This window comes from Pyrus communis, chromosome 3 (assembly GCF_963583255.1).
Source record: "Pyrus communis chromosome 3, drPyrComm1.1, whole genome shotgun sequence".
Classification (NCBI taxonomy): Eukaryota; Viridiplantae; Streptophyta; class Magnoliopsida; order Rosales; family Rosaceae; genus Pyrus; species Pyrus communis.
Window position 1 is genome coordinate 8,232,151 of NC_084805.1, and position 14,805 is coordinate 8,246,955.

General features: G+C 41.5%; 1 protein-coding gene across 2 annotated transcripts; it reads right to left on the reverse strand.

Annotated features, from left to right (window-relative positions):
* Positions 1 to 11,163: 11,163 nt before the first annotated feature.
* LOC137729074 (B3 domain-containing transcription factor VRN1-like) lies at positions 11,164 to 14,436 on the reverse strand. 2 transcript variants are annotated; one of them, XM_068467896.1, is made up of 5 exons: positions 14,030 to 14,436; positions 12,225 to 12,762; positions 12,081 to 12,137; positions 11,801 to 12,000; positions 11,164 to 11,709 (listed from the first exon to the last, which is right to left on the reverse strand). In XM_068467896.1, the coding sequence occupies exons 1-5, from the start codon at positions 14,093 to 14,095 to the stop codon at positions 11,416 to 11,418; spliced, it is 1,155 nt and encodes a 384-aa protein (XP_068323997.1). In that variant the 5' UTR covers positions 14,096 to 14,436; the 3' UTR covers positions 11,164 to 11,415. The 2 variants fall into 2 exon arrangements, with proteins under 2 accessions (XP_068323997.1, XP_068323996.1); XM_068467895.1 differs by having other exon boundaries at positions 12,081 to 12,762.
* Positions 14,437 to 14,805: the final 369 nt, after the last annotated feature.

Genomic DNA, 14,805 nt, shown 5'->3' on the forward strand with positions numbered 1-14,805 from the left:
ATGAAAACTGTTGTTGTAGGCAAATTCCATCAAATCCAACCGCTGGTGCCAAGCGTCACCAAACTGCAACACTGAAGCTCGCAGTATATCCTCCAAAGTCTGAATAGTTCTCTCTGACTGTCCGTCTGTCTGTGGATGATATGCCGTACTGTAAAGTAATCTTGTGCCCAAAGCTTCCTGGAAAGCCACCCAAAACTTCGATGTAAATCGTGGATCTCGATCCGAAACAATACTCACTGGGACACCATGATACTTCACCACCTTCGAGATAAACAACTCCGTTAAACGGCTCAAAGAATACTTCTCTCTCACTGGAATAAAATGTGCCGACTTAGTGAGTCGATCAACGATCACCCAAATGCCGTCAAAGCCATTTTGTGTACGCGGCAACTTGTACACAAAATCCATGGTGATATTTTCCCATTTCCACTCTGGAACGGGAAGCGGCTGCAACAACCCAAACGGCTTCTTCCTCTCTGCTTTAACTTGCTGACAAACAGCACATCTGCTCACATACTCGGCTATCTCCCTCTTCATACCCGGCCAATAATAAAATGGTCGAATGGTATGATACATTTTAGTAGCTCCTGGATGCATGGCATAAGCTGAGATATGTGCTTCATCGAGAATTTCTTTCTTCAACTCCACACTATTAGGCACGAACATTCTACCCTCTAGCATCAACATGCCATCCGAATCACGAACTCTGAGATCTCGCCTCCTTCCTTGATCTCGAGCCTGGATTAGTTCTTAAGTCTCCTGATCAACTACCTGAGCTTCAAGCACCCGATCAACAAGTATCGGCCTAACTTGGAAATTAGCAAGTAACGCCACTTCTCGATCTTTTGCTTCTAACCTTACTCCCGTAGTACGCAAGTCCACCAAAAGAGGAGCACGACTAGCGTACAACGCATTAATACGGCCCTGTGACTTCCTGCTAAGTGCATCAGCCACTACGTTCGCACGACCAGGATGATAATCAATCGTGCAATCGTAATCGCTGAGCAACTCCAACCACCTCCGCTGACGAAGATTAAGCTCTTTCTGAGTAAAAAGATATTGGAGACTCTTGTGATCTGTAAAGATCCTGCACTTCTCTCCGTAAAGATAATGTCTCCACAACTTCAACGCAAAAATGATAGCAGCCAACTCCAAATCATGTGTAGGGTAATTCATCTCATGAGGTTTCAATTGCCGCGAAGCATAAGCAATCACCCTACCATGCTGCATCAATACACATCCCAGACCATTCAAGGAAGCATCGCTATAAACCTCGAAATCACCACTATCGTCTGGGAGTGCCAAAACCGGTGCATGAGTGAGACAATGCTTCAACTGCTGGAAACTCTGCTCACACCTATCATCCCACTCAAATTTAACATCCTTCCTCGTTAACCTCGTCAGTGGTAAGGCAATCACCGAGAAATCCTTAACGAATCTCCGATAATACCCCGCCAAACCATGGAAACTTCTCACCTCGGTGACGGTTCGCGGTTGCTCCCAACTCTCTACAGCTGCAACCTTCTGAGGGTCCACCAAAATACCCTGAGCAGAAATGATGTGCCCCAAGAACGCAACTTGGTCTAACCAGAATTGGCACTTGCTAAACTTAGCATACAACTGGTGTTCCCTCAACCTCTTCAACACCAAAGTAAGATGTCGAACATGCTCCGCTTTCGACTTAGAATACACCAGAATATCGTCAATGAAGACAATAACAAATCTATCCAGATAAGGCTGAAACACCCGGTTCATTAAATCCATGAAGGCGGCTGGTGCATTCGTCAACCCAAATGGCATAACCAGAAACTCGTAATGACCGTAACGAGTCCTGAACGCCGTCTTAGGGACATCATCTCTACTAATCTTCAACTGATAGTAACCAGACCTCAGGTTAATCTTAGAAAACACACAAGCACCTCTTAACTGATCGAACAAATCATCGATACGAGGCAATGGATAACGGTTTTTAATCGTCACCCGATTCAGTTGCCTGTAGTCGATGCACAGCCTCAAAGTTCCATCATTCTTCTTCACAAACAGAACTGGAGCGCCCCAAGGCGAAGTACTAGGCTGGATAAATCCCTTATCCACTAACTCCTGCAGCTGAACTTTCAATTCCCTTAACTCCGCGGGAGCCATACGATAAGGAGTTAAAGAAATAGGATTAGTACCTGGAAGCAACTCAATAGTGAACTCCACATCTCGATCTGGGGGTAAACCAGGTAAATCCTCGGGGAATACATCAGGGAAGTGTCTGACCACTCTCACATCCTCAACTCTGTTAGGAACAGCCTCATCTAACACCACATGAGCTAGATACCCCTGACAACCCTTAGACAACAACTTTTTCGCTCGCAGCGCCGAAATAACGCCATATCTCACCCCACTCTGCTCACCAACAAAAGTAACCACAGGTAGTCCAGGTTGGTGAAACGTAACTACTTTCCCGTAACAGTCAATGTTGGCACGATAGAAATGTAACCAATCCGTGCCCAGAATCACATCAAAGTCCACAATATCTAACGGGATAAGATCGGCTGACAGAGCAACACCCTCTACGATCACTGGACATCCTGGGTACACACAATCTACAACACAACTCTCTCCTCTAGGCATAACAAACTCTAAGTCATACCCTAGAGGTGTGGGGCGAGGTTGCGTCACTTGAGCAAATGTATGAGAAATTACGGAATGTGTAGCTCCACAATCAATTAAGACTCTAGCAAAACAACCAAGAATGTTCAACGTACCCATAATCAAGTCTGGGTTGTTCTGAGCGTCCTGCAGAGAAATATTGTGAAGACGCCCCTGTCCCTGCTGACGCCCGCCGCGGCCTCTGCTCGCCTGAACGCCGCGTCCCTGAGCACCACGCCCCTGACTGGGCTGACCCGACTGTCTCGAAGACCCTGCACTGCTAGTGGCAATCTCCCCCTGCTGATACTGTCCTTCCTGATACCACTGTGAACCACCCGCTGGAGCTGGAGGATACGGCATATAGCCGCCTGAATACTGGGGATAGCCACCCTGGGAATAGGGATCCTGGGGGTACTGATACTGCCCCGGAGCATAAGGGACAACATCACCCTGATAGTGGTATGCACCACCTCGACCCGTCTGGCCGTAGCTACTAGGACCCTGGATCTGCTGGAGTGGTGCAGGTGGTGGCATAAAGGTTTGCTGCGGTTTCTGCTGCTGCTGACCCTGGGGACAATTCGCCGCTCTATGTCCCATCTGTCAGCACGTGAAGCAACCACTGCTACCACGTCTACACTCGCCGAAATGCCGGTTGTTACACCTGCGGCAAATAGGGGCTCTGCCTCGACCACCATCGCCCTGCCTCTGGCCTCTATCGCCACCAGAAAATCTACCTCCACGACCCTGTCCAGTGGCACTGAAGCCACCACTCGAAGAACTCGAGCTAGCCCCACCCCTCTTGAATTCTAAGTCTGACGGGGCCCGAGCGATGCCTGACCTTTGCCTTTGTCATCTTTCTTCTGGTTGTTGTCCTTCTCTTCATAAGTGTCGCTCGACATATTCTCAGAGTCCTCGATCCTCAGCAGTATCTCATAGAAGTCCCGGTAAGTCTCGCTGTGGACAGTAGACGCCATAGAACGCCACTTCTTCCTGGTGCCCAAACGGAAAAGACGGAGCATCTCCGCCGGATTACCAGCGACATCAGGATGGTAACGAGACAAGTCCGTAAACTTGCGATAGTACTCATTCGCCGACATCTTCCGCTGTTTCAGCTCGGTAAACTCTTGCTTCTTTCTATCGATGTACTCAGGGGGCACATATCTCCTCTTGAACAAATCCGTAAAAACATTCCAATCAGTCCTCTGATCCGGAGTCAACCTACGAAGCTCCTGCTCCCACCAAGTTGCCGACTCCGTATCCAGAAACCATGCGGTCGTCTCGACCCACCTCTCCATAGGCAAGTTCCCCTGATTATGCAGCACACGGAAGGTCTTCTCTATGTGTTCTAGCCAGCGCTCTGCGCCCTCATGCCCCTCACTGCCCTTAAACTTATCTAACTTCAGATTGTACATAGTCTCCAGATGAGTCCTCTGGGGAGGGCGCATCACTGACTGAAGGGCTGTAGCAAAAACTTCCCCCAACTGAGTAACATCGGGGAAGCTAGACTCAGAAGAACGACGTGGTTCCCGACGAGGAGGCATAATTATGACAGAAGACACCAAAACCATTAGAATACTCACAAGGACACAGAACTGCCAAACCTAGGCTCTGATACCAAACTGACACACCCCGATCAGGGTCGGAGCGTGCTGGCCGTCACACTAAGGTGACGTAGCCATGTGCACGTGCGGAAGCTAATAAAGTAATAATATAAAAGTACGAATAAATTAAAACTAGCATATAAAGTATTAAACAAGTGCTAGCGTAAGTGAAACACAATTCGGAGCAGGTCTACGGCAGTCCAAAAGAAAGTTGCGACAAAGATACACCCGAAGGTGACCCTACGCTGATGAGTATCTGTCAGAAAAGCCGGGAGAATCCTCTGGGAATACCACCTGATCTGCTACTCAACTAGAACCTGGAGGGGCGCAAAACAAAAGTGTGAGTGGGCAAAAACAAAGCTTTCGAAAACCATTTAGTAAAATACTTTCTAACCCCTCTCCGTAAAACCTGTATACTTCCCAGAAAATGATCATATATACGTATGTATAAATATGCCAATCATGCTCAAATAATATGCCATGCCGAAATCTCATAATGATATGCAAGTGCCCAGGTATAAATCAAATCAATATCATGTAATCTGGCAGCCGGAGTCACCTAACGTGACCTGTACGGCTACATCTAGAGCTCAAATCTCAATCTCAATATCTAAACCTGCCCACGAGTCGGAACCACCTAAAGTGGTCTGTACGACAGGCCTGGGTGTAGATAAGTGCTACGATCACGTGAAGACTGGGCGAATAATCGCGGGTCACCTACGAGTCGGAACCACCTAAAGTGGTCTGTACGACAAGCCTGTGCACCTACCTTGAATCCAAGGTGAGCATAAGGTGCGGGAGGTGAACATCACGTGAAGGACTGTGCCCTGGCTACGGGCGGGAGCACTAACACCGGGGATGCAGGTTATGAGCTCTCTAACTATCTCAAACCACTACTGAAACATAAACGTGAATAACGCTTACCTGGCACTTACCTGTGCGTCCACTGCACCCAATATGCATATGTATATGCAAGCCTCTACTAATACATGCCGTTATGCATAAACGATAATAATAAAGTGCATGGCATAATGTAAATAACCCCTTTTTAAACAATTTCTGGGAATATAAAAGTATATAGGTATATACAGAAAACAAAAGCCCACTCACTGGTATGTAGAAGGGTCGTAGCCCCCCTTCCTCGCGTGTGCACGCTCGTCCTCGGGGTATGTGTCACCTATATGCGAAATAGCTATAAAAACGTTAACTTTAAAGCACATAACCAACTTCTCGTAATAACTTCTCATACATTGCTCAAAATGGACAAATGAATATACCAACGTGCTCTACACAACCTCAGGATCACAACCATATTTTTAAAATAATTTTTCGACCCCTCACGCGCCCCCACGCGCCGAAATAGGCACGGACCTACGCCCCCCCACGCGCGGCCACGTGCCATGCACACTGACGGCGTCAATTGACGCCGTCAGGAATATTCCGTTAAAATTTGGAATATTCCGTTAAAATTAACCGGATACCGTTAACGGCGTCAGGAATATTCCGTCAGAATTGACGGAATATTCCATCACCTTCTTCGTTCAATCTCCGGCGACGTCGCCGGCGCCGGAAACTGGGAAAACCTGCAACTTGGGTTTTCTCGCTCATTTTTCCACCATTCTTCACGTTTCTTGCACCAAATTAAAGCCCTAAACTAGTAGAACACAACCATACACGTTTTAAGGTCTAAAACTCACTAGATTATACCTGTGCAAACTCTCCAAAACCGGCCAACTTAGAACAGGACGATCCCGACGTCCAAATTTGTCCAACGAAGCACTCCGAGGTTCCTCGTGACACCACCAAGCTACCTACGAGCTTAGAAATCCCAAAAACCCAATGAATAATCTTTGCATGAATAGTACTCAAATCGGCCATTGTCGAAACGACGTGAAAATGAAGGATTTCTCACCTGAAAATGGTATGGCTGTGCTCGCCTCGACCTCACGAGTTCAATGGTGTAATTGGTTTCTTCGATCTACTAGAATTTGGTGGGTTTGATGTGTGTCCGTACGTTTTCAAAATGAAGAAGAAGGAATGGGGTTCTCGGGGGAAAGAAAGAGAGAGACAGAGAGACAGAGAGACAGAGAGACAGAGAGAGGCAGTGAGAGTGAGACAGTGTGTGTGTGTGTGGCCCTAAGCTTGCCAACACCACACAAAACAACCAAAAACATAACGAAAACAAACTAGGGGTAAAATTGTAATTTCACACGTGCGTTCCAATAATCCCGGGACGGGATGTCACAGCAATGCCATCAAAAGATGGTGGCCATAGGCGCCAGGCTGAGTAGCATAAAACTCAAAGCTAAAATTACTGTGGGTCCTTAAGATCCGTCGAGAACGATGCGATCTGGGTTTCCAAGTCTGATGAGATTCTTCTAGATCTCTAGAAACCAATTTTCAAGTATGAGTTATCTCATGACGACTACAGGTCATTGTAAATTTCAATTCTCACCGGAATTTGGTGGGGCGCTTTTGGCGCGGTGGGAGAGACGAAAAATAGATGAAAAAAATGGACATACCTAAGAATGATGTCATCTTGAACCATTGTTTTGGGTCTGGATTCTGTGTAGCGTTTTCCACTTAGGCGAGAGCTTTTCGTGCTGATAACATGCTGTAAAATTGGCGATATGTGTGCAGTGGAACATAAAGTAAATAAGACACAATATTATGAGGTTCGGCAAGTGTGCCTACGTCCTCGGGGCAACAGTAGTACTTTATTTCATTATGTGAAATAATAGGAGTACAAAAATAACTCTTACTATTTTCTCTCTTTTTTCTATCCCAGCTCACTGATATTTTCTTTTGTATCTCTCTTCTTTCTCTTCTTCCTCTCCTCTCTTCTTTTCTTTTTCTCTCTTTTTTCCTTCCTCCGTATGCTCTCATTCTCTAGTCAAAAGATCACTGTAGCAACATTATTTGCTTTACTAACTTTCTTCATATGAATAATTATATTACAACATAATGGAGATTAGTGACGAACTATTCATGTGGCCCATCTACGTATTACATTACAACATAATGGAGTTTTTTGTAACTCTATGGCTTTCCTGTTTTTCTCTTTTTATATTTCTCAGCAAACCAATCATAAAAATCTAATGAATCCCCCGAAGAAGTGCATGGAACTTTACCAGTTACTTATTTTTAAAGAGCAAAAGGTAGAATTCGCACAATCTTCGAGAAATATTGGCTGCTGGAAGATTTCCTAACAAAGGTTTCTTGCAATTTTTGGCAGACGGCGAAAATCAGAATACAACCAATTGAAACTTGAGTTTTGAAAGTTTATTTATGTTATTAAGAAGGTAATAGCAGATTGAAACTCTTACCAACCTTGTCTAAATATGCATTTTCTCCAAATGCCTACTCAATTACTTATTTCCCAAACTAATGAAAATTGAACAGTACCGTAGATTTTTCGTTAAAACTCTCAATAAAAAAGCTAAAACACCTACAAACCATTTATTTTCCAAAATAGTAAGGGTCAAGGCAAAATAAAAACATTGGGTTTGGGATCATGTGAACTCAATGACCCCAATGTGGCTCCGCTACCAGCCCCTGTAGGCCCTAACTACTGTCAATTTTATTTTTTTTTTTAAAACAAAATTCTTTTAAAGATTGGTTTATAGGTTGATAAATTTCAACAACTTGACATATTGTAATTAACTTGCAGAACAATTAATATGTCTATGTATGTATCCTCAATTACTATCAGTTTAAAACACACAAAAATATTCCCTTCAAATCTAGATCACCTCTTGCCCTAAACCCTAAATCCTAAATATCACCTTCCAAAGTTTTTCTTGGAATGAATACCACTTTTTGAAGGAAATTTCTTTAATACTATGTATCATTGAAAGAAAGAAAAAAATGAATGAACGAGATTGATAATGAAATTTGGAGAGAAAAAAAAAAGATTGATAATGAAAAATGTACAAATTGTAGAAACCAAATTTAACATCTAAGAACACTAGTAGAATGAAACCACACCCATTTTTAAAACAACGTCGCTTGTTTAAAAAAGGGCTGCATGTGAAATATCTTATGTCTAGGCTTGATGTAAGATCCCACATCGTCCAGGGGTGAGGGTGAGGATCATGTAAGTCCTATATGTATATGCCCATCTCTACCTTGCATGAGGCCTTTCGGGAGCTCACTGGCTTCGGGTTCCATCAGAACTCCGAAGTTAAGCAAGTTCACGCAAGAGCAATCCCAGGATGGGTGACCCACTTGGAAGTTTTCGTGTGAGTTCCCAAAAACAAAACCGTGAAGGCGTGGTCGGGGCCCAAAGTGGACAATATCGTGCTACGGTGGAGTCGAGCCCAAGATGTGGTGGGGGCTCGGGCCGGGATGTGACAATTTGGTATCAGAGCCACTCTCTGGCCGGATGTGTGTTGATGAGAACGTCGGGCCCCTAAGGGGGGTGGATTGTAAGATCTCACCATATCACCAAGGCCGGATGTGTGCTGACGAGGACGTCGGACCCCTAAGGGGGGTGGATTGTAAGATCCCATATCACCAAGGGGTGAGGATCCTGTAAGCCTTATATGTATATTCTCATCTCTACCTAGTACAAGGCCTTTTGGGAGCTCACTGGCTTCGGGTTTTATCAGAACTTCGAAGTTCAGCGAGTTCGCGCGAGAGTAATCCTAGGATGGAAGATCCACTGAGAAGTTCTTGTGTGAGTTCCCAGAAACAAAACCGTAAGGGCGTGGTCAACACTTGAAGTTTTCTATTTCTCAACTTTCCAAAGCGGACTGTTGTATGCCCTATTCAAGTAAAGAATGTAAAAATGTTAATAAAATTGACCTAATTTATACTATAGTAAACGACCATAATCTTGCATTTCCACTTATTCGATTGCATGATGTATTATATTGATAGATTGTTAGATTGAAAGAATAATTCGTTCAAGTTTTTGTAAAACTATATTTCCCACCATCCAAACAAGTTGTCCCAATTTTGTTTTTTATTCCGCCAGTCCTTTCTGAAATGTGGACCGCCCTTGATATAAATAGTAAAATACGCAAAAATATAAAATGAATTTAACTAAAAGATAAACAACCACATGACATGATGTTATTATTTTTTATTTATTAAGAGAAGACAATTAGTAGCAAGCTATAGTTATTCAGCTAGTTCGGGTTTGAAGGAGGCTATTTGAGAATTTCACTTTATCAGTTGCCGCGATCAAACAAATTCACAGCTTATAAAATATGGAACCGAAGATCTCTTGTTTATTCTTTAGAAAGCTGTTGTTTGTACTTTTCTACTGAACAAATTGTCGTGGTTCATGACATGATATATTTGGGTGGAGAATTGGATTGATCCTTTGGCCTGTATGAAACAATTTGTATACGTACGTCTTATTTGTTTCCCTTCCCTCTCCCAATATTATATTTTTAGAGTTGTCAGAGGATTATATTTTTTAGTTGGCTAAATAACAATTGATTATAAGAATAATTAGAGAATTACTATTGTCAGCCATTGACGGAAGCAGGTCTCCCAGCCCATCAACGTATAAATTTTGAATGATTTCACCTACTCAAAATTCACATAAGATGCATCCTACTACTAAAATTCTGGTTTCTGCCACATATTTGTTCATCCACGCAAAAAGAATAAAGAAGTTTGGATATGAAAAAGTATGCTGACGAATTTGTATTGTTTCAAATCCCTATTCTTATCAAACACAAGAAAAACAAAAAATTTCCTACTTGAACAAAAAATCTTGTAGTTTTGCCGTCCACTTTGCGTTGGTGGGTAGTAGTTGCTTGCACAACTCAAATAGTTAATGTGAAAGAACATTTAAACTTTCAAATGTGATAAACCAATTTGGTCTAAAATATCATCTACAAATATGTGTTAGGTCAATTAGTTAATATAGCGTATTTTCGCTTTGCACCAGAGTCGGATCACTCCATATAGACTAAACTAGTTTAGTCTATAATTGACATAACATGACATGCACGCATGACTATCACAATATGCATAAAAATAGTACAAAAATAGGATCTCCCTCACATTTTTCTTGCTTGTATAAAGAAAAAAATGATCATCTTGAGAAAAAAAATCACATTTAATGGCAAAGATGGTGTGCATCTTTTTTCTTTTAAATCATTTTCAATTGTCCCCAACTTCCCAAATACTACCAAATTCCATGAATTAGTCATCAACTACTTCCCTTGATCTCTAATGAGGATTTGGATCCCATCCAGATCCAAATTGTGGGGATTCTAGAGATCGTCACATCTTAACCATTCATCATATATTGTGCAATCAGAAATCATTTTGAAATTTTTATTTAAAAGTAAACACAAATAGTACATAATGAAAACTGACCACACAATATTCGATGAACGGTTAGAATATGAGTATCTCTAGAATTCTCACAAAGAGAATCTGAAGAGAATCCTCGTTCCTCCGCTGAGACATTGGAAAAAGTTGCCACCAAATAAAACAGAGCCGAAAGCAATAATACGTTGAGGCTTTTAATGAGGCTTCTTTTGCCTTTTTCTTATTTCATTCAAGTCTTTGGGTCACTCAGAGAATAGTGAGACTGTAAAGTGATACACAAATACAGCCTAATCCAGCCCAATGTGGCTTGGCTTCCATTAAAAAATTAAAATGATAGACAAAAAGATGGTGTTCAAATAGAATATTGTTATATAAAATTCAATGAGGATAAAGGCAATGCCATGAGCACTTGCACATCAACCTCGTAAAATAATTCAATAGGAATAGTAAACAAATCTGGCAGATGGAAGACATTATCGGAATTATGCATTGGTTGCAGGAGAGAATTTCTCGTAGGTTAGTTAAGCCAGTTGGCCAGATACCCGAATTCAATGCATTTTACCCGTAAGACGTAACTACATAGAACGTAATGCCAGATGAAGTACCAATGACTAATAAATGCATAGAAATATGAAGCAATAACGGCAATTGACAACATAGCATTGAACAATCTATTTACACTGCTAGCCAAGACCCGAAAATTTGTATTAAAACTCCTAAACAACAAAAAAAAGTTCCTAGTCATCCTGAAAGTTGGGTACTAAATAGATCTAAATACTTCCACATGAACAAATCAGATCACTACACAAAGAGAACAGAGATTCTTTGATACAGTTTCGACATTCAAATTTACCAGAAAGGTACCCAGTAATTTCTAGTCGGTTTAGCTGGGGGTGAGTTGTCGCTTTTGAGGCTGGTTCACAAATCCTGCATCTTCAAGAACGCGAAATACAGTAACTTTCAGCACAATGTCCTTCATCTTGAGAAATTCAAAGACACAAACATCCCCCTCTCCCAGATTGTTATCCATCGTAAACTCATACCATCCCTGGCTTAATTTTGCTCTACCTCCTCTATAAAGGCATCGGACTGACCATTGTCTACCATCAGCGGACTGAAGTTTGATGAATCCTGAAACCCCATTTAAATTCTTTTCGGCAAAGCAGGATGGCAAATACTGCATGAGCAAAAAGTAATGTTAAGCCAAGATGTAACAATCTGAAATCAACAAGCAGAAGCAATGTATCACATCATTATTGAAAACTCACCATTATACAACCTCTATATAGGTAGGATGGTCGAAGGACGACCCTGCAGAAAGGATTATCTGGCTCAAATGTTTTGGCTGCATTGATAGCCCTTTCTCTTTCTTCAGCTGTCACGGTTCTCTTCCTTGCAGATGCACTTTCATAAAACCGAAAGCGGATTTCCACTTCTTTTTCTTGTTTAGAAGAAGACTCCTGCACATCTGCACTCTCATAGAATTAAAAACGAGGTTCGCAATTCCCATTAACGATATGACAAACAGTATGAGTTCAGAGATCTTACCAGGATTAACCTTCCGCTTTTTTCTCATAGTCTTCTTTATGCTTCGTGTATCTTCACCTGGACTACGCAATTTGACTTCATCCACTGTCTTTTTAAGCTCTGTTACATTAAATTGAAGACCATTATCTCGAGTAGATTCATTACCTGCTTGTAGATCATCACCCTTCGACAGATGCAGGTTCCCAGCATCACTCCTGCTCATGCAATTCTTAGGTTTGGAACCATTAAACAAATTCTGCAGCGATGGAGTACAATTTTTCCCAGGCATCAGTTGATTTGCAGAGTCACCAAAGCGCTTGTCTCTCAAAGAATCAGTAACAATGGATGTAGGGGAGGAACCCAAGATTTCAACCGAGTCATCATCTTCCATTTCTTCAAAAACTTGATACCGGTAAACAGAACCTCCAGTACTACTGAGAGCAGTAGGTTGATAGTTAATCTCAGCAGTTTTCAAATTAAATATATGGACAGTGAAAGACGAACACCCTTCATATCTGAATGTTAAAAAGTATCCAACACGGATTGAATAATGTTCAATGAACTCCTGCCAAACACCGTGAAACCAAAACTTGTTATCAACCTTCTTTACTCCCACATGCCAAACACGACCATCAGGAACAGTGAGCTTAGCAGTGGTAGATAGCTCATTTCTGAATTTCTGGACAAAACTTTCCGGGATCCTCTACAATTACAAAATCAAGCAAGGGTTTTAGCTAGAATAAAACACCCACCATGCAAAGTTTCAGGTCCATGAAGGTGATTCTTAAACCAATCAGATAATTATATGAACAAAACTCACGTTATTTGTATGAAACAAATCTCATGTTTCAGAGGCCTCCCAAAGGCATGAAGCAAGTAAACCACAAATTTTTTCGGAGACAAAAGTGACCAGAAAATAAAAGCAGAGGCAACTATTAAGAAGCATATCAATTTTTGATATGAGCCTAAACAATCAGATTGGAGAGACTAGAAATGGAGTAAGAACAACGCTATTACCACCATTCGGGAAATGAATTATAATTGTAAAATCCGATAAAAACTTCTTTATTTGCTGAGAATTCATAAATTCAAAGTTGCTAATGCACCGTTGCAACTTTTACCGATAGTAGAGCACTACAACTCTAATTTTGTTTCTTCAACGAATAGCAGAGATTAAGAAAAATAGTGGAAATCTCAAGCGATTTTTGGTCCTACCTAAACTATAGTCCAAATAACTTTTATCTAGTTAAACAATTATACGTGCAACGGTGCAAGACTCCCTCTACCTCGACGAAAATTCCTACCAGGAATAAACAATCTATCATATATCATCCATTGGTGCCAGAAGATTTTCAAACTTAGAATAACATTCCATCTCCCTAAACGGAGCCAAACCGATATCAAATCTCATGTTTTCATTCCAGTAAGAAATAAAGTTAGCATCCATACTGGGCTGGCTTTTGATTATCTTCCTAACATTAGGAATCTGATGAACGAAATTTAAAATTAAAAATAATAATAATAATAAATAAAAAATCATAGAAGTCAAATTTCATTTTGAAAAATCTTATTAACCATTGACAATGTAACCAAACAAGTCTATCGGATTTCTATTAGAACACCCTTTGACGAAAAATTGAAGAAAATATCTAAACAACGTGGAATTACCATACAACCAAACCAAAGTTTCAACCTTTATGTTTTTACCCACCCACCAAAAAAAACACAACACAAACTGGGAATTTGAAGGGTTTTTTCCTGTCTTAAATGGGTCTGCAAAATCCTCCAGAAACAGAAGAAATAAAACCCAATTTTGCATCTGGATTCCACACCCCCAGTTTTCTCAGCACACCAAACAAAGCAAGATTAAAATAACCCAAACATTAATCACTAATCAGCAGTTCAGCACAGAATTAAGAACAAAAAACCACAATTAAAAGGCTAAATATAAAGAGAGTAAGAGATTGTACCAGCTGCTTAGCTTGGAGAGTAGAGGACACAATCAGCTTGTGAAAATAAGGGGTCATCATTTTCATTTTTTTTTTTTTGGGCTTTGGTCGCAGGAAGGCTTATTTTTTTTTTTTTTTTTTTTTTTTGGGGGCGGGGGGTGGGTTGGTTTTGCAGGTTTTGGTCAGGAGAAAAGCATTGAAATTGTGTAGATTTTGCAGGGTGAGAGCGACTGCCTGAGGAGTGAGGGAAGGCTGTTGTGTGAATCTGTGTCCTTTGTTTTCAGATCTGAGTTTTAACCCCTCCACAGAACCTACAGGCCTACACAAAAACACTTCTCCAAAAACAGGTCTTAGGAGTCAAACTCTCGTTTACCAACAAAAAAACACAAAAATAAAAACAAATAAGCCTCTGTGCAATTACGTATCTAATCTACTCTGCTCTGCTACTTGACCTAAACGTTGAACGAGTCCAAGCTGGGTCCATGTCCTTCGCCTGCCACAATCCATTTTGTGTACGGGTCGGGTTCCTCACAGCGGGTCGGGTTCCTCACAGCAAATTGAGTCTAACCCAACTATCATAAACTCGTCAACTTTCTTGCTTTTCCTTGTTTCCCTTTTTTTTTTTTGGTAAACTTCCTTGTTTCCTTTTTTGTGAACGGAATGCTCCAGTTAATTAGTACACAATCACATTCCCAAATAAACCCACATTTTACAATGGTGTAAATGAGATTGGTCGTGCGATCCAATACCTTGGTAAGTTTCTGGCAAGTAGACATTGTGGGACAATGATTTTTCGA

What these genes read in the sequence shown, in the direction of transcription:
- LOC137729074 (XM_068467895.1), bottom strand. Translation starts at nt 14,095, where the DNA reads ATGAAAATGATGACCCCTTATTTTCACAAGCTGATTGTGTCCTCTACT. An exon ending in CTCTCCAAGCTAAGCAGCTG is followed by an intron (nt 12,763 to 14,029) that starts GTACAATCTCTT and finishes TTGTAATTGTAG; the next exon opens with AGGATCCCGGAAAGTTTTGT. An exon ending in TATATAGAGGTTGTATAATG is followed by an intron (nt 11,710 to 11,800) that starts GTGAGTTTTCAA and finishes TTGCTCATGCAG; the next exon opens with TATTTGCCATCCTGCTTTGC.